Source organism: Talaromyces marneffei, chromosome 7 (assembly GCF_009556855.1).
Source record: "Talaromyces marneffei chromosome 7, complete sequence".
NCBI classification, from domain to species: Eukaryota; Fungi; Ascomycota; class Eurotiomycetes; order Eurotiales; family Trichocomaceae; genus Talaromyces; species Talaromyces marneffei.
In genome coordinates, this window is record NC_072354.1 from 591,482 (window position 1) to 614,669 (window position 23,188).

At 44.8% G+C, this 23,188-nt stretch overlaps 8 protein-coding genes across 8 annotated transcripts; 5 read left to right on the forward strand and 3 right to left on the reverse strand.

Moving 5' to 3' along the window:
* Positions 1–1,331: 1,331 nt before the first annotated feature.
* Positions 1,332–1,795, forward strand: EYB26_008867 (uncharacterized protein; the record flags this gene model as incomplete). The annotated part of the gene is made up of 2 exons (XM_054268118.1): positions 1,332–1,378; positions 1,510–1,795. 2 exons carry the CDS (start codon positions 1,332–1,334, stop codon positions 1,793–1,795), a joined length of 333 nt encoding a protein of 110 aa, XP_054124093.1.
* A 2,370-nt stretch (positions 1,796–4,165) lies between these two features.
* Positions 4,166–5,197, reverse strand: EYB26_008868 (uncharacterized protein; the record flags this gene model as incomplete). The annotated part of the gene is made up of 2 exons (XM_054268119.1): positions 4,166–4,843; positions 4,910–5,197. The coding sequence occupies 2 exons, from the start codon at positions 5,195–5,197 to the stop codon at positions 4,166–4,168; spliced, it is 966 nt and encodes a 321-aa protein (XP_054124094.1).
* Positions 5,198–8,145: 2,948 nt separating this feature from the next.
* Positions 8,146–9,690, forward strand: EYB26_008869 (uncharacterized protein; the record flags this gene model as incomplete). The annotated part of the gene is made up of 2 exons (XM_054268120.1): positions 8,146–8,438; positions 8,496–9,690. The coding sequence occupies 2 exons, from the start codon at positions 8,146–8,148 to the stop codon at positions 9,688–9,690; spliced, it is 1,488 nt and encodes a 495-aa protein (XP_054124095.1).
* Positions 9,691–10,353: 663 nt separating this feature from the next.
* On the forward strand, positions 10,354–11,199 carry EYB26_008870 (uncharacterized protein; the record flags this gene model as incomplete). Its single annotated transcript, XM_054268121.1, has 2 exons — positions 10,354–10,504; positions 10,571–11,199. 2 exons carry the CDS (start codon positions 10,354–10,356, stop codon positions 11,197–11,199), a joined length of 780 nt encoding a protein of 259 aa, XP_054124096.1.
* A 1,958-nt stretch (positions 11,200–13,157) lies between these two features.
* Positions 13,158–13,513, reverse strand: EYB26_008871 (uncharacterized protein; the record flags this gene model as incomplete). The annotated part of the gene is made up of 2 exons (XM_054268122.1): positions 13,158–13,387; positions 13,438–13,513. 2 exons carry the CDS (start codon positions 13,511–13,513, stop codon positions 13,158–13,160), a joined length of 306 nt encoding a protein of 101 aa, XP_054124097.1.
* A 2,939-nt stretch (positions 13,514–16,452) lies between these two features.
* Positions 16,453–17,166, forward strand: EYB26_008872 (uncharacterized protein; the record flags this gene model as incomplete). Its single annotated transcript, XM_054268123.1, has 1 exon — positions 16,453–17,166. One exon carries the CDS (start codon positions 16,453–16,455, stop codon positions 17,164–17,166), a length of 714 nt encoding a protein of 237 aa, XP_054124098.1.
* A 1,380-nt stretch (positions 17,167–18,546) lies between these two features.
* On the forward strand, positions 18,547–20,673 carry EYB26_008873 (uncharacterized protein; the record flags this gene model as incomplete). Its single annotated transcript, XM_054268124.1, has 1 exon — positions 18,547–20,673. One exon carries the CDS (start codon positions 18,547–18,549, stop codon positions 20,671–20,673), a length of 2,127 nt encoding a protein of 708 aa, XP_054124099.1.
* A 1,086-nt stretch (positions 20,674–21,759) lies between these two features.
* EYB26_008874 (uncharacterized protein) lies at positions 21,760–23,062 on the reverse strand (the record flags this gene model as incomplete). Its single annotated transcript, XM_054268125.1, has 3 exons — positions 21,760–21,878; positions 21,956–22,569; positions 22,632–23,062. 3 exons carry the CDS (start codon positions 23,060–23,062, stop codon positions 21,760–21,762), a joined length of 1,164 nt encoding a protein of 387 aa, XP_054124100.1.
* Positions 23,063–23,188: the final 126 nt, after the last annotated feature.

Below are 23,188 nucleotides of genomic sequence, written 5' to 3' on the forward strand. Positions count from 1 at the left end.
AAGATAAAACATACGCTCCCAGAATGAATGTTAGAAAGGTTAAGGCAGTAATCTCGGTATTATTTCGGCTTTCGGCACCGTTTTTGGGTCTACTTCCGTCCAAACTAATCAATACTCGCAGGCTCCTCCGAGTGGATGAAAAGTTTCCCGTTGGAGTTGTTTGTGCATAAGGCTATCACTGTCAGTCACACATAATGCAAGCCGTCATCGGTGGTTAAAGTTACGATACGAGATCGTACCTAAAGATAAGCTCGTGACAATCGTAGGTACGTATTACACACAAAAACTAATGAAAATTTACGGAATCTGAGGAGTATCTATGTGTACGCAACATAATTCGGGGATGTGCAACCGGTCCCTGACCCATCAGCGAAATTCAGATTATTACGCATCCGACATACTAACTTTGACACTACTGTGATTTGTATCTGTAAACCTTGAAAGGCAACCCAAAAATCCTACTGTATGAAGAACAACGCTTCGAGGAGATGGGGGTGTTTTTTGGGTAATTCTGAGCAAAGATCACCTGAGACCTCAGCCCGGAGTTCCCAAATTCCCGACTGCCAAGAGAGAACACTACAGACGCATGTTGAGATCAACAGCAAATTCAAAATTGAAGCTCGGGTTGCTTCAAACATGCAGCAGTTTGAGCTCTGTGAACTAAACGGGTCACCTGCTGCCTGGTTCTGTCAATTACTTACACGTGTAACAGTTGTATTGAACACTTTAGTAGACGAATTGACCTGTTAGATCATGGCACCATCTCTACATATTAGACCATGGTCGTATCAATAGAAAATTTGTTAGTCTGGATAGCAGAGGGTGAACGCACCCAACCCTCTTCTGCAATGCAACCAATTAACAGTTACTATATGTCATAGTCACGAAGTTTGAAATACTACTCTTCTCGACATAATTTATACATGATCGATGCCCTAAACCCACTCCAGGACCCACCGGTTTCTTCGTCGCATTTCCCCACCACCTTTTGTTGTCGGGTGTACTGGAGGAGCTTTCGGCCCGTTTACCCATTTCAGTAATCATGTATTCCTAGGCAAGATAAGAATCAGGACCTGAGCACGGACTGAAGCAAAAATTCACTGGAACATGTTCCTGATAAATTGTAACAGCCTTTCGCATTTGATTCAATTCTCTGTGACGCCGTCTATTATTGTCGTTTGTCATCCATTATTGGCGTTACGGCGTGTTGTTAAATAATCTTATATCTTCGAGCTCTCACTCGCTATCTCTACATCGAGAATTCTTAGAACTGTCAAACTCCGTGTTCTAGTCATACAGTCCAGATACTTTACCGCATACATTCTCTCATAATGTCGGAAACGGACCAGAGTGACGCCGATCCTTACAAATGGGACCAGTCAGTCTTTCCTTTGAACTACTCGGTCTATCGTTTGTACTTCTCCAATACTCTCGGAGCATCAACAAAGATTTCTTTTTTACATTTTTTATGAGTTCGTGGCTGAGATGCTAACGCTGAAATCATGATAGGCATGATAACGAGGCGAATGGAGACGGTCAAGCCCAGTCAATCGAAACCCAACCCGGCGACTTTACCTACATGGGCGGTTGGAGCGAGTCTGATCTCGAGATACACGAAGGCGGGATCCTTGCTATCGACACGAACGACGCCAATGCACAAGAAGAGCACATTCCTCAGCCGATGGAAGATGAGGTTCCACAAGACCACAGTCAGGCGGACACTGGCGGCATGCTGGAAGCTTATTTGGACCAACAGTGTTCAGAAGAGCCTTGGAAGCCAGGGCAAAATCGCTAGTAAAATTTTCGATACTTGTGAGGATTGAGAGATTCTTCCGAACTTGGCGAGTAAGTCACTCAAACTCGCGTTGAACTCATGACCTAGTAATGATCTTTTATCTACATATAGGGAGAAAACAAAAGCACTTTCTTTTGAGACTGAAGACATCTGTCAAAAATTTCTCTTCTTTGTATTGTTTGTGGTTATTGATGGAATAGTTTTGTCATTCTCTTTCTACATTTGTGTTGCTGTCTACTATGTATTATGAAATGGGTGGTTGTTTGACTACAAGGAAGCAAATTTTTAAATAATTTGAATCATTAAGAAACTCGGGTCAAGCCGGGAAGGGCAGTCAAATTGAGGCCGAGGTTGTTTCATTATTTTGGATCAATATTTAGGCAAAATAAAACTAGCATGAAACTTATCAAAGTGAATATACATCAAGAGGCTTGATATCACAGGCACGGACCTCTGGAGTTTTTTGTTTTTCCCCCTTGCCACGTCACCAGAGCTATTCCTTGTAGAGACCCGCTTACGCTGACTTGTCAACGGTGCCATAAGGCTGAGCAGCAAACCGCCTCATCTTCCGCTAAAACAGCCTATCAAGACCAATCGGAGGAGCAGTTCCGTTTGTTAAGAACAGAAAGTCTGCCGTTACGGGAAGTTGTGATAGGCCACTGAGGCTAGCCTTCGATTTGGAATTGTGGACGCATATTTGAAACACGAGGGGTAAAAAATCCAGTCAAACAGAGAAACTAATGCATTTACTTTATATGCAGCTGCAGGGGTTTGGTCACTTGATTGTGAAGAAAAAGCCAGATGGTAGCTGAAAGATGGGGACTGGAATGGCATGGGACATGCATAGGACAGGTACGTACAGAGACGCAGCAGGAGGGAATAACCGGACAAGATGTGGCGTAACTGCAATTTTGACCGTTGAAAACTCTATCTCTAAGGTAAGTAGACAAAGCTCACTCATAGTAACATAGTTAGGTCGTATACTCGACTATCTACCTAGGAATGTTCCATCATCTCCCCACCGGTTTGGTTGGTATTGCAATTGAACAAACGTTGGGGCCAACCAATTTCTAATATTCGAATGGGCTAGAATTCGCCCTCGTCTCATATTGTCTTACATTAGGCAACACTTTTAACTTTTTTGATATCCTTTCACTGATGTTTTCTTGGTTGTAAGCGAGGTAATGTTGAAGTTACACATTGTCTCTGGTACGTATAACGTTTTCGATACATTTGATTACAGTCGTATTCCGAAATACGACATGCTAAACAGAGTGTCAAAAATACATTCGGGGATATATTCTTGAAATGTCTTAGCACGTCTTTCAACGGCGGCCGATCTAGGATTTGATTGAACGAATGGTATGCTGGCGAAAGTCATAGTAACAACAAGGATACCCTTTCCAGACAACCAAAACCCTTGAATTTACAGCATTATAAAGAACTATAATAGAGTGCATAGTTATATGACTACATCCTTACGTAAGATCTTGCCTATTCTTACTCGCGTATCTTGGACCTAAAAGACATCCAATGGACGGCATGCCACGGGCACGTGAGGGTGTTTACCCTGGTAGATGCAGCAAAACATCACTGGATTGCATTAAACGTACCTACAAATGTGTAAATATTATAGACTATAAACTAAAATCGTAACGGTTGATTAGAAAAACGAGCCTTTCCATTCTTGAAAACATTACGATATGACTCATCGCCGACTCAAAAAATGAGGTTCGGGCCAACATGACCGATGCAAAAGAACTATTAAGGGCTTTTGAATACTTTCTATCCCTGAGAAAGTTCTTACTAAGATAAAATCTCGGCGAAGTCAAGGCGTCGTTATTCTGCAACGTTTCAACGAAGTCTTCGCTTTTCCTTGAAGCTGAGTTCTTGACATGCAGTAATATTCCGAAAGTGGTAACACATTTTGTGTTTCATATCGTACTCCGCTCTTCAGGACTAGTCCCGATCTAGGACCCATCGAAACAATCTTTTGAATTTGTCGGGCATGAGGAATTTCAAATCTTAGACGCTGTGACCACTGCAGAACTACCTACCACATCACTTCTTCAGTCCGTTTTGAAAGCACTGCTTACTTGTGCATTAAAAGACTAATAGATGATTTTATATGAAAACGATTGATTGAAAGTCACATTCAGAGTTGGTTTCACAGCTTGATCTCATTCCATCTAGAGAGATGCATGATGTTAGGTCTTCTAGGCGGAAGCCCTAACTGCCTGCAAAATTACCCAATATGGCAAAACCGAACATTCACATGCAATGACGTCAACTCTAATATATCCAAAATGCCCAATACATAATCAACCGAAATGGACGAAATGGACGAAATGTCAAAACCAACTTTTTCCCCTACTGCAACGTAACTACATCGCTGGCCTCGGTAATCGAAGCGGCGAACAATGCACGTCCGCCCGAGATATTTTGTCCATTGAGGTTCGCGTGGAACAAAATCTTTGTGCCATCAACGGAGAAATCAGCACCACCAGGGGCGCTCAAAGCACCATCATTGCTGGTTTCTCTTCCAGTAACTAACAAGGGCGCATAAGGTGCAGATTGCTTGGTCCAAGGACCCCTGATTGATGTAGCATAGGCGTATGAAGTGTCGTAGTACTTAGTGTTGTAGTAGTTGGAAGAAAAGCTGAGGTAATATATTCCACTGGAAAGAAGCAGACTAGGGGCCTCAATCAAAGGTCCGTCGAGATCAGATCGGTCAATTAGTTGGATCGGGCTGCCGGTTGGGGTTGTTCCGCCTGCCTCCATCTGCTGGAGCATGATGGGGGTCGCGTGGGTGGTTCCATCGCCGTCTAGACTGTTTCCATCAATCTTGTATACAACATATATCGTACCGTCGCTGTCAATAAATCCGTTGGCATCAATAGCGCCTCCCTGATCCAAGGGGCATGCAACATAACTGTTGACCGGGGTGTAAGGTCCCTCTGGTGAGGTTGAGGTTGCGGCACCAACGCAATGCTTGCTCGAATCGCTCGCGGCGGCCGCCGAATAGTACATAACATAGGTGCCATCGGCCTGTTTTGTTATCGTTAGTATCCTAGTAGATCGTCTCTTCGAAGATTAAGTATGAGTTGGATATACCAAGACCAAAACATCCGGCGCCCAAATTTCTGGAGAAGAAGCTACCCAGGATGGGAAGGGCCCGGGCAAAGCATCTGTGCTGGAAAGCAAAGTCCACGTATTAAAGTCTGGTGAAGTAGCAACCTGTGCATTTACTCCGTTACCGGTGGTGCCAAATGCATAGTATCCGCTCGAAGTTTCTATCAGACTTGGATCGGGAAAGTCGCTGTTGAGAACCAAAAATGGTTCAGCGATAGTCCCGCCCACAAGAGCGAGAATCGAGGCGTAGGGAAGTACTCTGCGACTCATGGTGTATATAGTATGGTCTGGGTAAATATCGTTTTATACTATGGCATAAACCTGTGAATTTGTGACCATTATCGTTGAGAACGCCGCGCTTGATACAAACGAATCAAACCTCGGAAAGGAAGTGGTCTCATTTATATAGCAAAAAATTTAGAAGAAAGCGCCCCATGTGATAACCTCCAAGTTTGTTGATCTCCACAATATATCCAATAGGATTTGTGAACAATTAAAATATACAGTTGTCTGCTGTTACGCTGATTCTTACCCCAAGAGTATGCTACTGAGTATTACAGGATAGCCTAGGTAGCTAACGACTCGAAACAGTCCTCGAAAGAAGCTTGAGCCAAGCGTGCATCTGCATGCTCCACATCTTTCGCTTCAACAATTATCCACTTGGCCTAATTGTTGCTTAAGGTTACCTCAATCCTTACAGTGGCGGTGAACAACTGAATTAACGTCTATGTGCAAAGCTACAAGTAGAGAAGGGAGGGCAGTGGCGATCTATTAACCGTTAAAAGAACGTGACATTCGAAAAGCGGCTATGAGATTCTCTAAAAATGGGCGTCAAAGGAATGCATAGACATTGTCAACTCAATTCATTATTAGTGGGGATTCAATATCACTTGATACTCTGTCATGCATATTTTGTACCCTTCGAAACTACTACTGGCCTTCCAGGCGAATCACCTGAAAGCCTTGCCGGTGGGGTGGGCCGAATCTTCCGGCCCAGCAGCTCGTTTTGTGGCGTTTTTTGATTGCAACCACCAACGGTAAAAGGCTTTAGGCGTGTTTGATATACCGGGTGGCGTCTTTCTAGTAATAATTAACTATTAAAACAATTTCACTACTAAATACACGGCGTTAACAGGGACAAAAGGTACCGGTTCAATTGGAGGGTCGATCTGGTAGCAAAATTCAGCACACTTGCATCAAATCAATTCCACTGTGGTATATCTAGAAACATTTAGCAAGACGATATCTGCAGCCAGTTAAGAGGCTACAGTAAGGATCGACGCTGTGGATACAGGGGAGGGGCTCTTTCTTAGACACTTTTGGCGACTTTCTAGCCCTAACGCGAGCCTTGCCAAAAAGGATTAGAGTCAAGTCATCAAGATGTTACGCTGCCCACACATATTCGTACTAGACGAGTTAATCAAGTCATCAACACAATAGAAATCAAAGGACGCCTTTCCCCCACTGCCTTAATTTGTTTTTATGTCACCAGTACGGAGTACGTTCAGTAACTTGTTCATGCACATAGAGGTGCACAGACGGTTTACTTACACGTCATGACGGTCGTGGCATGCAAGGTGTGGTAGTACAAGGTATGCTGATCGAGAGCTGGGCGTTGTCACTCTCATATAATCTAAGTATTAGGTGAAGCCAAGTGTTATACTTCAGATAGTTGCGAGGGATGCTTGTCTTACAGCAAGTGGTAAAGAAAATCCAGCAAATAGCCGGCTTCTGATGATTTAATTTCTAAGGCAGCCTCACAGGAGCAATGGGTTCTTGTTTCAGGCTTAAAGTAAAATAAGATAGTACGGGGTTATCTGTCTTCAAGTTCGCCACAGCTGATGTAAATTTTCAGAAACTCAATGGCAGGCCCGGGCACATGTTCGACTTTGCGGTAGTATACAGGTAATATTGGGATTTCCTTTCCACTTAAAGTTCCCTGGGGTAAGACACCTAATGAACAAACGCAAGCTCCGCATGCACTTTTTCTTGCAATTTACTTATGTTAATTTCATGTCTTCATCTCCTTAGCTTCTCGGGGTAAACATGTTGTGAGATATTCTTCCGGAACTATGTGTGCGAAAGGGGTAGATGGAAGGCTGCACCGTTCATGCCTATAAGTAGGGCCTGCTCACCGCTATAGTTAGCTCTATAAATCAGCTATTGTCTTAGTTAGCTGTCAATCAAGTTATTCCTAGGCACCTTTTCTCGCCCCATAGTCTCATTTACTGATACACCAAAACTTTATCATCTTTAGTTAGTATATGGTGTTGTAAAGCTTCAAAATACCTCATACAGTAACTCGCCTAACCCGGTTATCAGGTGGGGTTAGTTAGGTACCGGTATCAGGCGGTGAATGACGGTAGATGCCATATTGATGGACTATTTTCTTGAATGTAGTAGCATACTTTTATATCTGCAGTAGCTTTTCAATTCTCTCACACTGATTACTCATCAAAGGATAACGCCCGTAAGTTAGCTTTTGTTCTTTCTCGGGGTGATAAGCGTGAGGTCCGTGCCCCTTGCGCAATCTCCGTGAACAGCACTTTGGGGCTTTGCGATCTGAGCATCCTCAAGATATAACTCTCTCCAAACCCTTGGAAACCACCGCCCAAACAATACTAGCGGCACCTCGTTCAGAGCTGTATAAGGGATAAACTTCATTTGCGGTCCAAATATTGGCGGTTTTGCTTCGTCCGTACGCTTTATGTGGGGAATATGGACTTTTTGCAGTTACGTATATTCGTCTAAATCTACAATATTGAATAGATAGATATCTACATAGGTAGCCCTATGAATCATTGCCGAATACGATAATTGCATAGTCTGAACTTATTTGATAGATAAGAGAAAACTATAGATTCTACTGGTAAATACCAAACAACTGATTTGACTAAGCACACTACTCCATAGTAACTAGTTATAATCACAAGTCCTCGAGTAGACCAAGTGGGTATGGACTCCGCACTTGTTTTTTGGTTCCCAACCCAGCAAGACACCCAAGACCGAGGTATTTTCTGTTCCTCCGAGAATTGCGAATTCAAAAAACAAAAGAAAGAAAATATCATCAGACCCTACTTTGCTGTTGATTGAGGTGTTGCAGACTTCTAGACTTCCAAAATATGAATTCGGGCTTCACACATTGTTGAGAAAAAAAACTGTACCGGTATACATTATACATAAGGCCGGATAATCGGCACACTCCACCAAAACCAATCATGGAAACAAAATCTTGGAGGTCGAAACTGAATATTGGGCAAAGAGACATAGAAAAAGAAAACAGTTCTCCTCCTGCTCTTGATCCGGAATATATTGTCAAATGGGCACCCAATGACCCTCTAAACCCTCAAAACTGGTCTGATCGATATAGATGGTGGGTAACTTTCCAACTTGGGCTGTTGGCGTTGGTCGGCAGCCTCGGCTCAAGCATTCTCACGCCAGCCGATGAGACGATTGCGGTGTATGTTGGGGTCAGTAATGAGGTTTCCGTTCTTAATCTCTCTCTTTATGTGTGAGTATTATCAAATGATAGGGACATATATGCAACTATTTGCTAATTCTGTGTCAGCATTGGATTTGTGCTTGGTCCCATCGTCTGGGCCCCTATTTCCGAGATTTGGGGTCGCAGAATCAGTATCTTGCCCGCCGTCTTCTTCCAGGCTATTTTCTGTATTGCGACTGGAGTCAGCAGGAATGCAGTTTCGGTTTTTGTCACGCGTTTCTTTGCCGGATTCTTTGGCTCTGCGCCAATCAGTAATGTTACTGCTGCTCTGGGCGATATGTGGAGCAAGGAAACCCGAGGGACTGCGGTGAGTCTGTACGCTGTAGCAGTCAACGGTGGTCCGGCCCTGGGTCCTCTAATCGGTGCTGCGCTTGTGTTGAATAACGATCTAGGCTGGCGATGGGCCTCGTATATACAAGCTATTTGGGGCTTTGTCGTCTTCACGCTCACATTCTTCTGTCTGCCGGAGGTGTTCCCTTTAGTCCTACTCAAACGCAAGGCGCAACAGATACGAATGGAGACAAATGACCAGAGATACTATCACCCTCATGAGCATATGCAACTCGACTTCCACTCAATTCTCACCAAACAACTGTCTCGTCCGCTGAGAATGTTGTTCACCGAGCCTATAGTCACCTGTATTGCATTCTACGCCTCATTTGTCTACGGAGTCATGTATTTGACCCTCGAGCTGTTTCCTATCGTGTTCCAAAAACAACGTGGATGGAGCCCTGTAGTTGCCTCTCTACCATTCCTCGGCCTTTTGATTGGTGTTATATCCTCCGTGGGCGTAAATATCTGGAACCAGTATCGCTACAACCGAATATCGCGTGCAGCAAACGGGGCCACCGTTCCAGAGGCACGACTTCCACCCATGGCATTCGGCGCGGTTTTCATGGTCGTGGGACTCTTTTGGTTTGGCTGGACAGCTGAACCTCCCCATCACTGGGTCCTTCCTTGCTTAGCGGCAGTTTTCATTGGAATTGGGTTCAACTGCATCTTCCAGCAGTGCCTCAATTTCCTGATTGATGTGTATAGAATTTATGCGGCCAGTTCCACGGCGGCGGTCACTTTTCTGCGCAGTCTGATGGCTGCTGGTCTTCCATTGGCTGCGATGCCGATGGTGAAAGCATTAGGCGTTGGACCAGCAACCTCAATTATCGGTGGTGTGGCGGCGGGTTTGCTTCCCGTGCCGTTTTTGTTCATGAAATATGGACCAAGGTTACGAAAGCTGTCGAAGATCGTGCCGAATGAGTCATAGATTTGCATTTTAGATCTGGTATTACATTTGCCTTGCTTTTTGTATATAGCGTTAGGAATTGTCGTGAAGTTCATATATTTACAAGGCCTGTCGTTGCATGCAAAGCCATTACTTGGAATAATAGAGCATGGTAATAATTCATATTTGCTCGACAAGAAATGTCATTGGGCGCACGATCCACGTAGCCTAAGGAAGTAGGTGACACCATACAACAGTCGGTCGAGTATCGCTTCAAAATATGAAATTACCGATAAAACGTGTTCGTTGTGTTCAAGAACGGGTTTTCAATACTACGCCGGCCAAACCCCATACACAAAGCCCTAATTAGGAATCAACCGTTGAGATTCAGTAACGGGCATCACATTTGTCGCCTCCGGGCGGATGCAAATTGGTTGAATTTGACTTTTATGTCATTTGCAGGAAACTTGCTCTAGTAGTTTGTTGTATTCTTGTTATCGACTGGGAACTAGAGATGAAGCCCATGGGACGATTCTCGTGGCTAGGCTTGAAAAGCTTCAGGCGTCAGCGAGAAGCTCAATTATCTTGTAAGCAAGCAAACTTCAAATCCTTGACCCTCAAATTCTCTCTCTTAATATCTACAGTTTGCTTCCTTGCAGCACACATTCACTTTTCACTTGCAAATTCAATCGTTTACAGGACATAATGGGCCGTGTGTGTTGTGGCTGCGGCTGCAACCTCCCTCGGTCATCGTTCAAAGAGAACGAATACTCCAAGGGTCGTGGCAGCTCGCGCTGTATAGAATGCGCCCAACGTCACCATTCTTATACCGTGTCGGTAGTTGAATCAAGCAGTGGTAGGTATAACCACTCCGAGCTTTCTATCTTTAAAAACAGCGACCTAAATAAACCTTTTGCACAAGGCACTTTCCGATGGGTGGCCAAGGGGAAATATCTTTCAGGGCCTCGCAAGGGTCAACGCTGCGTCGCAAAATGGTTCAAGAATGGCGCGGTATTCTCCGATGACTTTTTCTGTCTTGATATCAAGGCTGTTGACAAGGTTTTGGAGATAGTTGATCGATTCAACCAGCTACATATAATCAACAAAGTCATCAAAATCAACATGCCCGCCGTTTGGCGCTTTGACGACGACTGCGAGGAAGACTGGGCTGGGCAAATGGCTCTATGTGAACCGTACATACACAATTACCAAAAGTGGAACAGCAACAATGGATGGCATGACGATTCTACGGAGTGGGGGAAAGTTATGCAAGCCATTAGTCATTTCAGCTACCACACCTCTAGTGGATACTATGTTCTCTGTGATCTCCAAGGTGGCATCCATCAACATGAGGTTATCCTCTCCGACCCTGTCATCCTATCCCAAAACCGTCGGTATGGCATCACCGATCTTGGCCTTGAGGGCATGGGCACCTTTTTCAGCAAGCATACATGCAACGAATTCTGTCGACCAAACTGGACCAAGCCAGATGATCGGTTTCAACTCTTGCATTCAGTGCCTGGTACAACCATTATGGACCTAAAGTGGTAATTGGTCATGTCATTCTTGATCCTCTATGCATCGGTAGAGAGATTATCAGTAGAAGCTTGTCTCATTTGAATTTGGACTAAATTCATCTCCATAACACCCATATCCGATATAAAAATTCATAATAAAAGTAGGCAGAATTGCGATAATGTACGATAAATGATTTATCACCCCATGTAATCATAAAACCCTCGCCTGCTAGTCCATATCCTCCTCCATTGAAACTTAGTCGTGACCATTCCCATATATCGATCAACCATCAATCCTAAACACCATAGCAGCTTTCAACCTCCACAGTACTATTAGGCTGAAGCAGGATATCCGACCATGGTATTCGTATGATAGGGTAGCTAGCTGCGTTATGGTTGTGACCCTTGAAATGTATCTCAAAATGCTCATTGTTTCGTTCATCGCGAATTCTTGATTCGTCACGGTAGTGGTCATCTCAAAAAGTGATTTGCGTCCGTCCTCCTCCTTAGTCAAGGATCCGGTCAAAGGCGCATGCACATCCATGGGAGCCCCGGGTTGATTATATGCTCGTTCGCATCATCGCATCAGTGTTGCAATGATCTTCCATATGTAGATGCCATGTAAAGTAAATTTGTTGTATTGCAGGCCTGGGCTAGCGTTCGGATTGAGAAGTTGTCCGAACGGATAAACTCCCATCCCCCTTCTTCTGCATTACACGCATGGCAGTTACGTCCTCGACGGTAAGTTCCTGTCCCCAGTTTGAGGAAGAGACGGAGCGCCGAGCAGGAACGGTTCTAAGAGGAGCTTGGTCTAAACGGCAGATATCCCTGTACTTCTGGGTGAGTAAAATTGAGAACCATGGGAAGATTACGTTGATAAGTAGTAGTACCTCCATTCATGTATAGTTACTTCATCGAGGTCTGCAAATCTGTGCTTTCGTAATGATAACCCCAATAGATCTTCTTCGGGTCTGGATGATGAAGCCATACTTGGCGTCTGCTAATTGGCCTTATCCAATGAATACGCAAAAACAGGGGAAGGACGAGCAGTTGCTTTTCTGAAGAAGTTACTTCCAAGACACTAATAGACTAACAACGTACGATATTGGTTTACCGGTATGCTCTGATCTTAACAATTTGGAGAATTCCAATATTCTCTGGGAATATACGAAATACCTACTTTATCTATTTATCAATCCATCTTCCACTCATGGATAATCACATGAACAAAACACACGTTGAGCCTCCTCAACCCGAATGACAGAAAATGCTCGAGCCCTCCTCCTTAGCTCATGATTTAGCTTTGTTTGCCCTACTTTTTGTGTACCAGTCGGGTCTCTTCCTGAGATTAAAAAAATCTCCAAAGTAAGTGTGTTATTTATCAAAGTTTATGTTTGTTGTTGCCTTGCGCCATGCGGAACTCCCCGATAGCCAATAATTGTGAAGAGATTACAGCTAGTCTCGCTAACACGTCAACTCTATTCTCGGACATTTGGAGCTTCTGAAGAAGAACTCTATTAGCAAGTAGTAGCGGAATCGGATATTTGTCGATGCGGAGTTAACGTAGGTTTTGTGACATGGAAGGTTCTGTGGAATGAGCGAGTGGTGGTGAGTGAGACTCGGCTGATATGGTGGAGCTAAATCGTCACCAACAGAAATATAGTAACTTTATTGCTGACCTCCGCAAAGAAATTGCCCCTAAGTCTTATATACAAGTCTACCAGGCAGCATCATGTGTGGACGTTTAACTCCATATAATATAGGTAGAGTTTGGCGAATAATACATGGCAACAAGTTAAAGTAGGGGGTCTTAAATCATTCTGATTTTTGATATGACCAAGTTTGGTTGGCCATGATAAATGTTATATGGCCTTCACTAGTAAACACTTAAATCTAGATTTTACAGAACATTGGCACTTCCTTTCACGTAAATCAATAACATCATTTCATAAGTGCATGATCTGTAGTCTGCCCAAGCTGACTGCTTCTAGGTTAGTTTCTGGGTTTGAAAAAGGGCCGTTTCAGATAAGCTGCTGATCCCAATATAGCTGCACCAACGCCCTGAACCACCCCATTGATGGTTCCCAGAGCAGCCGCACCTCCGGCACCGGCGCTTTGAAGCGCAGCAAATGTGCTACCGGCAGCTACATTCCCAAGAGCAGATTGAGCGGTGGCGGCGAGAGATCCCGGTTTCAGCCAACTCGGTAAGCTCAAGAGTTCTTCTTCCCTTTATTGTGATTATTAAATGATATGTGTGGACTCCAAAACCTACCACTCTGAACACCAACGCCTGTAAACCCGGCAATATTTAAGATGGTAGCCGAAAAGGCTCCTGGAGCAGCGATCATAGCTAGTCCACTGGCGGCTGCGACAGCACACGCTGCTAGAGCTGGATTTTTCTGAGTCCATTCTGTTGCATTCTGGTGGAGAATCAGTGAAAGTCTTGTAAAGGAAATAGCAAACTTAGAACTAGCCTTGACAATCAATTCATTGTTTGCAATTCTGCATAATAGAATGGGGTATTGTAGGGAATTTTTCCGTCGTTTCGTGTTTAACAAATCGGGTCAAGAGGGAAACTTTCCCGTTCCATCTCAGTCTTAGAAACAAGAGAATCCGAGCCTCTTTCATTAGGCAGAAATCACGTGCTATTTCGAACGAATAAGGAATGTTTGCGCCCGTTAGAACCCCTGGTGAATAAAATGATTAAGATGCTTTCCAAAGCCAATCTCGTGGACTAAGGCATGGTCGCGCGTCAAGCCATCAGGTGGCTTCCGATCTTGTCAATTATTGGTCTACCAGTATACGAGGTACGAGTTGAAGTAAATAGAGTGAAGAGTAAATACGGTACAGTTGGTGGGCATCTAGATCCACAAGGACGGATGGCGTTGTTAGCCCCGAAGGCTTATCGATCGATCGTCCCCACAAGTGATGCCTTTGTAAACGGCTCCTATCCATTGAATGTCGAGTTGCGAAGTGGAATGAACAATAACTATCGCATTTGAAACGTTTCCGACCTTCGCGATATGAGTTTCGAAATAGGTATGAAGCCCATTAGCTATTTCTCTCGATGCCCAGGTGCCTCCTTAATCTTCTGTTGCCTCACTTTCCCCGTCCAATGATAAACAAGACCGGTTTTCGCCTACGGACTTATCGAGTACAACGAGTAAGGACGGAATCCAGCATCACCCTTAGCTCGGGAATGCGCCTCTATTGGATCTCTATTGGATCTGGTGCTCTAACCCTTAGTTTGGGTGTGGTTGATGTGAATTGCTCCTTTGCACTGCCTCAAAGATATCTCTAACTTATGATAAGTTACCTAAAATGTTTGCCGGTGATGAGTGTGGGCATTTGCGTTACGTAGCTTTTCTTCAACCCAATAACACACTACACTCACTGCCTTTTGCTATGAAATTCTTACCTCCCTGAAGGCTTAGGCAGCGTATACGAGGGAAAATATTATGAAATTTTTTTTTTTCAAGTTTGGACCAAACCTAAGCCACACTCCGACCGATTAGGTATGAAGTATTGATCTCCAACCACTGAAATCAACTCAATCGCGGGTGTAATCGAAGGTGCTAGAATTAATTGGGCTAGCATATCAACCCAATTACCAATACTCGATACAGGCTACAATCGAACGATATTGGATGAAACCATCCACTAACGGTGACCGTCGGGCTCAGCTAAATCAAACACGTCGGGCCATCAATTGACCGATTGCTGTTACCCGGGTGAAATTATAATTTAAAAAAAAAAAAAAAAAAAAAAAAAAAAAATTGTTGATTTTGTCCATAAAATCCTTGGATTCGAACTAGCTAATTAGTGCGGAAATCCATGGATGTAGTACCGGGTCGTAGTGTGGTGAAATCAGACGCCATTCTTCAATGGCGACAGGTACAAGTCCAACGGATTCTTGAAGTCCAGGGTAGCTCCTTGTCTTGTATACATGCTAACCTAAATAAGTTGACGGAAGTAACTAACTAGGGAATTTATCTGTCATGAGCAGCATCCAACTATCAAAATCATGAAAGCTTACTCTTTATCTCCAAGTTAACAACATGGTGATGAGTAGAACATTCGAGTTTGATAGACAGAGGCAGGGATAACTGAAATCACGGTCCCGACAAGACGTGATAGGGAATTTGATATAATTTTACCCCATGAGATTGTTTTCAATAGATATCACGTCCACCAGATAACATTGAACATTCTGTTCAATTTCAGGTGCAGTCCAGTAGTTACTGTGACCGTCGGCTAGTAGCCAAGGACCACGGCCATCTTCTTTTTCTTGTTCCCCTCAGCTTTTGCCTTGCCATCAAGAGCTAGCTTGACGCCGAGAGCACCAGTTGTTGACTCAAAGAAGGGGATAATTCGACTGAAACAATGATGATGGCGCAGGTTACCAAATCTGTTCTTGGTGTCAGCTCATGACTGGAACTCCCACCAACAGGAATAAATCAAGAAAATGTACAGAACATGCTATACAACCATGCACCAGTGGCGTCCTCGGTCGTTGCTCGTTGAATATATTCTATTAATTCACAAGCTGTTCTGACGCATGAAACGACACACGTAGTATATAGAGAAAGTATAAGTTCCCTTTGAGTGGATCGACAATTATTCAACGTAGTGTTGTCGAGATGCGTCTGCATGCGTGTCCGTGACTTGGCGAACGACAGATCTTTGTGAGGCTCGGGCGAAGGCGAAGAATCCTTCAATGCATAAAACCCAATTTGACGGACAATTAGCCAGTATACAGCGAGCGCTGGGCGTAAGGTGTACCTTGCATGGAGTACATTAGCTTGGCGCCTAAAGACTCGTTCAGACGACTCTAATATAGTCCCAATATGATTACAATTAAGTTTGTCAGGTAGTGAGAACATGAATTTTTGCATTGAAGCGTCAATCAAGCCAACTGTATGAAGGTAATCCGGTGCTTCTAGAGCAGCGGTGCTCTCCTCTGGTAACATCTGATGTCTTTGCGCTGCATAGCAAGCCTTCAAGATTGAGGAGCTCCAGCAACGTGTTGATCAGAGCGAAGCGCAGACTAGAAAGGCCAGTCTAAGCACGGAATCCCTCGGCCATATTGCCCCTCAATCTAGGAGACTGGCTGGTCGATCGCCAGGTCTTGAAAGCGTGGACCCTACTAGCTCGCCTAGAGGCTACCGCCAGAAGTCCTGCAACACAGCAATCCGCTGCATCGGCATCTGCGGACTTGGAGCACTCTGTCAATCAGTTTGAAGATGGTGTAGTAGATGACTATCAGGGGCCCAGTCCCATCAGCGCCATGGGTGCTGCCATCCCCATAGACGGTCAACAGTCTGTTCTGCATCAAGATGAATTCAATAGGCGATCTTCTAGCTTGTCTTTGGCACAAGAGGTAACGCACTCGGTAATGCCTCTTCCACATCGAGACAAAGCCTCGTCCCAGGCCCGACGAGAGACAAACCATATGGTGACTAGGCCTAGACCCTCGAACCGTGGCCGGACCAATACGATGGTTCAAGCCCATTTTGCGCTTCCTCCACGTGAGATTGCAGATAAACTTCTGGACTCGTACTTCTCAAGTGTTCATATATTCTACCCTTGGGTACACTCCGTGGCCTTTTGGGAGGAATGTGACCGCCTCTGGACTGTATCAAATGGGGAAACGCAAACACCTTTCCAAAATTTAGACATTGGGTTAGGCGGAACCAATTACACAAAACATATCTTCTTCTGCACCCTCAATGCAGAGTTTGCTATAGGATATCAGTTTACAGACTTTTCTCTCAATGAGAAGGAAAATCTGGCTTCTGTGTTCTTTGGAAGAATGAAAGATCTTCTTAACGATGCACTTGACGGCGGTAGTATCTCCCACGTCCAAGCTCTATTACTAGCAGGGCACTACCTATTGTGCACCCAATACCCATCTCGTTGCTGGAATATCGTGGGTACCGCCTGTCGAATGGCTGTCGGACTGGGACTTCAAGCAAGTTCCCTGTCCAGTCCTGTACCTTAGAAGCGGAAATCAGACGGAGGGTATGGTACGGATGCTATCAATTGGACATGTGAGTAGTTTTCTGAATATTAAATTACGCTACCTTTTACTGAATTTCCTCTAGGACCGTAAGTATGACTCTCGGTCGCCCGGCCTTCATGAGAACATGTAGTGATGTACCTCTACTGAGTCCTATCGACGATGAGTACATAAAGCCAAATCGGGACCCAATGGACCAGCCTGATGGCGTCTTTCCTATCATAGCATTCATAGGTCAAAACATAAAGCTCGCGCAAATACTCGGTGAAATCCTCGACCGGATTTATCATCTGTCTGCATATCAAGCGGTTAGACACAACAATTATCGACTGTTGCAACAGGAATACGCTTCCTCCGGCTCATTTATACGCCTCGCAGTACCAGCAAGTAGCGTGTAGTCACACAGCGATGGTGCTTCCTTTCGCTTTTTGCAAGGGGTGCACGCCGGCGCATCCAATCTTGCGTGCTCTACAATTGTCACACGCGAACTGTGACTCTTTGGCGTTTAGTTGGCACAGGAGAGTCGTCGAAAACTGTGCCGGTGTCTTCTTGCATAATCCGATTCATAGTGTCGGCTAGACATCAGAGATCATTGTCATTCTTTGAGTCATCCAATTAATCAGTCGTCCAACGTTGCAACAGTCAAGTAGAGGAAGCTAAGGAGCCAACTTAGTCGTTGGGCCAACTTGGGTCTTGGGTCAATATGCTGCGCTAAACCAACAATGGACTAGTGCTAGGTCACCGATTTCGATGGCTCTAGGGTTAGGGTTATCTCCGCGCTCCACATCGATTTGCCCTTAATTATGGAGCAACGACGAACCTGAACAAAACAACATTTTCACTCATTAGCAACCATTATTCGTTAGGCTTGTGCTGATAGAACCCAATTCACTTTCCCGCTTGGCCTGCAATTTGCCCGGGCAAAGCTGCAGCTATGATGTCGGACGTGGCTCGCTCCTTCCCCACTAGACTTACTGACTCTTTCCCAAAAGAGCCTCCGCCTGCACTGCCCTCCACCATAAAAACTCGGTCTTCGTCCTCCATCTTCCCTTTTGATTTTACTCGTTCTGGATCTATTCTTTCTTAACACGGGATGTGTGGCATTTCGCTCACATCCAATCATTATAACATGTATATATAAGTATATTGGATCCTTCGTTTTGTTGCTGCGAATCAACCTGCCTTTCCGAGTATCGTGTCACCCTCGTCGAGCCTGACACAAACAGCCAGATCATGCTTGGGAACAAGTCGGTGGATTTTATATACGCCCCCAGAAAAGCATTTCCGTTTGTGGAGTGAGCAAGCTGCTCAGCGTATATACGCGTTCTTTATTGTTGCTATATTTCATCACTGGGAGTAGCCATGTCCTGGAACCGTCTTAGCAACTCATATCTGAGTCCGGGATACTCACACCGAAGTCGCCCACCCAGAACCCGCAGTTCTTCGGCGTCGTTTACCGATACGATGAGTAATGCTATGCAGCGGGAGCTCTCTCAGTCATCACATGTAACTGAGTCATCACAAACCCCCAGCAGCATACACTCAAACATCGGTACCTCGATTACTTCCTTTCCTCCTCCGAACCTTTCATATATACAAAACGAGTCCGAAGCTTTTTATTGGAGCAGGCCTCATATAGCGGTGGAAGATCATAGTACTTTTACTTCGGTTGATCATCGCCTGCTACCTCTAGAGGCTCCATTACCACAGCCAACGCCCGACGTCAACGATCCATTACTTAATATCGAAGCCAACATCCCTGACCCTAGCGCGTTGCTCGAGCTCATCATCGACAGACTGCGACAGGAGTTTGCCACACATCCAAACCAGACAACTTATGCACTGAGTTTGGCCCAAACTCATTTAGGGACCGATGCAATCCGGAGACTCATCGCACCAAGGGTAGTACTCCCGAGATCACCGTTGCCGCCTTCGACGCCGTCGGCTATTTCACCTATTCATCGTGGTAATAGCACCTCACAGCGTGACGCCTACCTGTGTAAATTATGTCCATCCGCTGTACGTATAACTTCCCGCGGCGCTTTCAAAAGACATGTCAATGAGAAGCATGAGGCAAAGTCTATGTTCCTCTGTATGCATTGTGAATGGACAAGTACACGCAAGGATAAACTTCGAGATCATCTAAAGGCCAGACACTATAGGGAATACGATCGTGAGCAAGATCTTACCGAAAGGGAACTTGTCATGGCCGAGCCCAGCAAATGTGTTTTGTGTGAAACTGATACGTGGATGAATCATATACCCCCGTTTCCATCATGGGATATATGGTTTGCAGGAATCGCGGATCATTGCCGAATTGATGAAAACCCGGAGGATGAACCGAAAAAAGAACCCGATACTCCTACAGACCAGGGAGACGGAGATGCAGGAGGCAATTCTGGATTTCTGTTTCCGAATCTGACATTTACTCCTGGGTCAAGTGCTGGAAGTGCATCTCTTTTCCAAGGGCCGTTGGCTTCCGATTCGGTGTTCACGGGATGGAGGGTCAACTCGCTGACACAGCAAGCGGAAGATGACGAGAAAAAAATCCGCAAACCAAGTGCTGCGAAGACATGGTCGAACAAAAACAGTTTCGATTTGAGTGATATCTCGAAAGAGTTGTGTGAATTATCGTCGAATGATCATCCATCAAGATCAAAACCTTCATCAAGTCGTATCGAATCCATCGAAGTTACACAACAATGGGCTCCAAAAGATATTATGTTTATATCGAATATTATTCAAGAACTTGATGTAGTGACACTCGTCTTTTCAATCAACAGGATATCTCTTCGTCTGAATGAAAAGCTACAAGGCACAAAATCCGAGGACAATACCAGAGTGACCATTGATCCTTTGATTCTGGGTGAGAAAACGCTATATCGCATTCACTATGATCACTCTATCTCGCATCAGATATTAGCACGCCACTTGAGGCGATGCCATAACTCGTTGAATGCAATACAGTGGGAATTATCATCACCATCAATGGTTCCTGCGGCTGCTACGACAACAGGGCAGCAAGTCCGCCGTCGTAAGCGACTCTCATCTCTTTGGGCCCGATTGAGGGCAGTCAGCTTCGTCCTTTCGCTTCAGAAGGAGGTAGCAGTGAATGACAATCATGTGTCATCATCACCTCATCCTTCCAACATCAAAAAGCAACTCGCTTCATCTAAACCTGGCCGTCCAGGATCCACGACGTCTTCTTTCACGTCTGAAGCGTTAGGTTCTCTGTATAACCTAGCGCAGAAACATCTTTCCATCGACTTTGGTGACGACACTTACGATGATCCCAAGAAGGACAACCTCAAGTCATATTATTCAAGGTCGCCGAGCGTCAACAGTCCGCTTGGTATATTTAGTTTTCTACAAAGTTTGACGGCTGTCATATCCAACCCTCAACCGTCTTTGATGGAGTCGTACGATATGACTGATTTGTATGGTTTATTGCATCGCTCGATAACGAATATATCCACGACATCTTTCTAAACCTGACCAAACGACTGAAGCATCACAAATAACGACAGCCCAGCGACCCAGCCGTTTTCTACAATTCTTCAACGGTTTATGAAATATAAACACGAAACTCCAAGGAAAATACCCAATCGACATTGCTTACCCATGATTCAACTATGCTGATGACTTTTGTCTTGGTATATCTCGGTATTCTTTCCATTCCCTTTGTTGCTGTTGATCTGTCTTTATATATCTAAAATGTTGCTTATAATTTACCTCATGCATTCCCTCACACTCACTTAGAAGCGGGCCTATATGTTCTTTATACCTTTTTTCATGTCATTACGAATTGGATGGCTTATGGTTAATCGATCTTGGAGTCATGGATGGTGGGGGGGGGAAGGGCCTACACTCGCTATAGATAAATTCACGATGTTACGAATGGGACTCTGGATTGGAAATGTTTTGGGAGTAGGAACTGGGCTGCTTATTCCAGGATAGAATAGGGTTGACATTTGGACTTTTTATAGAGCGAGGACAAGCTTTGTGATTGCATTTCCTTTGTGAATTGATTTTGATTCTTGTTTGTTTTTAGCTTGATTCCCTGCGTCAGAAATGAAGAAATGAAAAGAAAAACCAAGCTTCGTTTCAGTGTCAATAACCCCTGTATAGTACCCATTAAATCAAAATCGGATTCCCAACCAACCCTTCGAAAAGATAAACAAACCAACTCGAATTGTGCTTCTTAGCGGGTTTTATCAGTCGTCATAAACCCATTCAGAACGGTGAAAGTAATGCTACCTATGTCAAAAATATACAGAGAAACAAAGAATGATAAAGGCATTTATCAATTCCATTTTATTCAACGCAAACGAAGCCGGCAAAAAAAAAAAAAAAAAGATGAAGATTTTTTTTTAAACACCATTTGAAAGTAAAATAAACGAAAATAAAAATAGAATAAAAAACGCGAAAAAATGGGAGAAAACGCCAAATAGTCATGATTATGCTGACGTCCGAACAAGGATGCGCCGGTTTCCTTGATAAAAAGAGAAGTAAAATAATTCAAAGTAGCGCGATTGGTTGTTGGAAGTTATGCTTCTGTTATGGCTGTGAAACTGGTTACTCCTGTCTCGTCCTCTTTGCGCCATGCGGATTCCATGATCCTTGGTCATTGCCCATTTGAGGGTTACCCTGGAAGCCGCCGCCAAAATTGGGGTTGAAGTTTCCTGCTTGGAAGCCTATAGAACACATTATCGTTAGAGCTGTAATCAGGGTAAGGTGGAGAGAGGAGGACAAGGTGAAGAGGGGAACTAACCCATACCCATATTACCCATCATAGGGTTCATACCGCCAGCCATGGCAGGATTCATACCCATTCCACCCATCGGGTTCATGCCCATACCCATCATATTAGGGGCACCGCCCATGTTGGGTCCACCACCACGACCACGCATGTTTGGACCACCTCGCATGCCCCCACCCATCATGTTTCCGCCGCGGTTGTTGAAGCCTCCTCCATAGTTGCCCATGCCGCCTCCCATAGGGTTATTGAAGCCTCCACCGCCCATGGGGCCGCCGGCGCCTTGGAAACCGGTGTTCATGCCTCCGGAGAAATTGCGATTGTTGTAGCCCATGCCTCCACGGTTGAATCCTCCACGTCCGCCACGGAAACCACCGCCTGTGCCGCCGCCGGCCATGTTGTTCATGCCATAGCCCATGTTTTGGGTTCCAGGTTGGTTGAAGGGTCTGTTGTTGCGGTCATCTTTGCGAGCGGGTGCGTCCTTGGGAAGGGTGCGGAATGGGTTTTGGTGTGGATTGGTGTAGTTGGCGCTGTGTTTGCGTCCGGGTTGGCCGGTACTGGCGTAATGTTCGATGAGGTGTTTGACTGCGGTTGCAGCTTGTAAGGTGGTGAATTCGACGTATGCTTGACTGAATGGATATTAGCCCTCTTTCCTGAGGTGAAATGGGTATACCCTTAGATATTAACAAACCTCTTGCTTTTTCCATTGACTTTGTGTTCGCTAAAAGTGACATCTTTCAACTCATCCTCAGCATGAGCCTCATTGATCCAGCCGCGGATATCGTCGTCAGTAGTCCACCAGAATAATTCAGAAATAAAGAGTGCAGTAGTCGCATCTGGGTCTGTGGGTCGATCTTCGGACGAGGAAGTCTTGCGTTTCTGGCCTTGCTGCACTGGCTGCTGCTGCTGCGGCGGCGGAGGGGCCTGACCTGCAGTGCTCTGAATCTGATGTTGTTCACCTTGACCGTTTGCTGTCTGTGTATTATTATTGTTACCATACTGGCCTTCCCCGCCTTCATGCCCATTGGTCTCGGGGGCATCCAGAATCAGTTCCGGTCCTTCTTGTCCGTTGTAACCGCCATCTCCATAAATATCCAAATCAAAGTTATCCTCTTCAGCCATTGCGACGGTTTATTTGGTTTGATTTGTTTGTGTGGTTCGACCGACAAGTGAGAACAACTTTCAATCTTGATTTTTCTCTTTTGTTATGCACAAGTCTGGGGTAGTAGATCCCTGTGTGTAATCTCT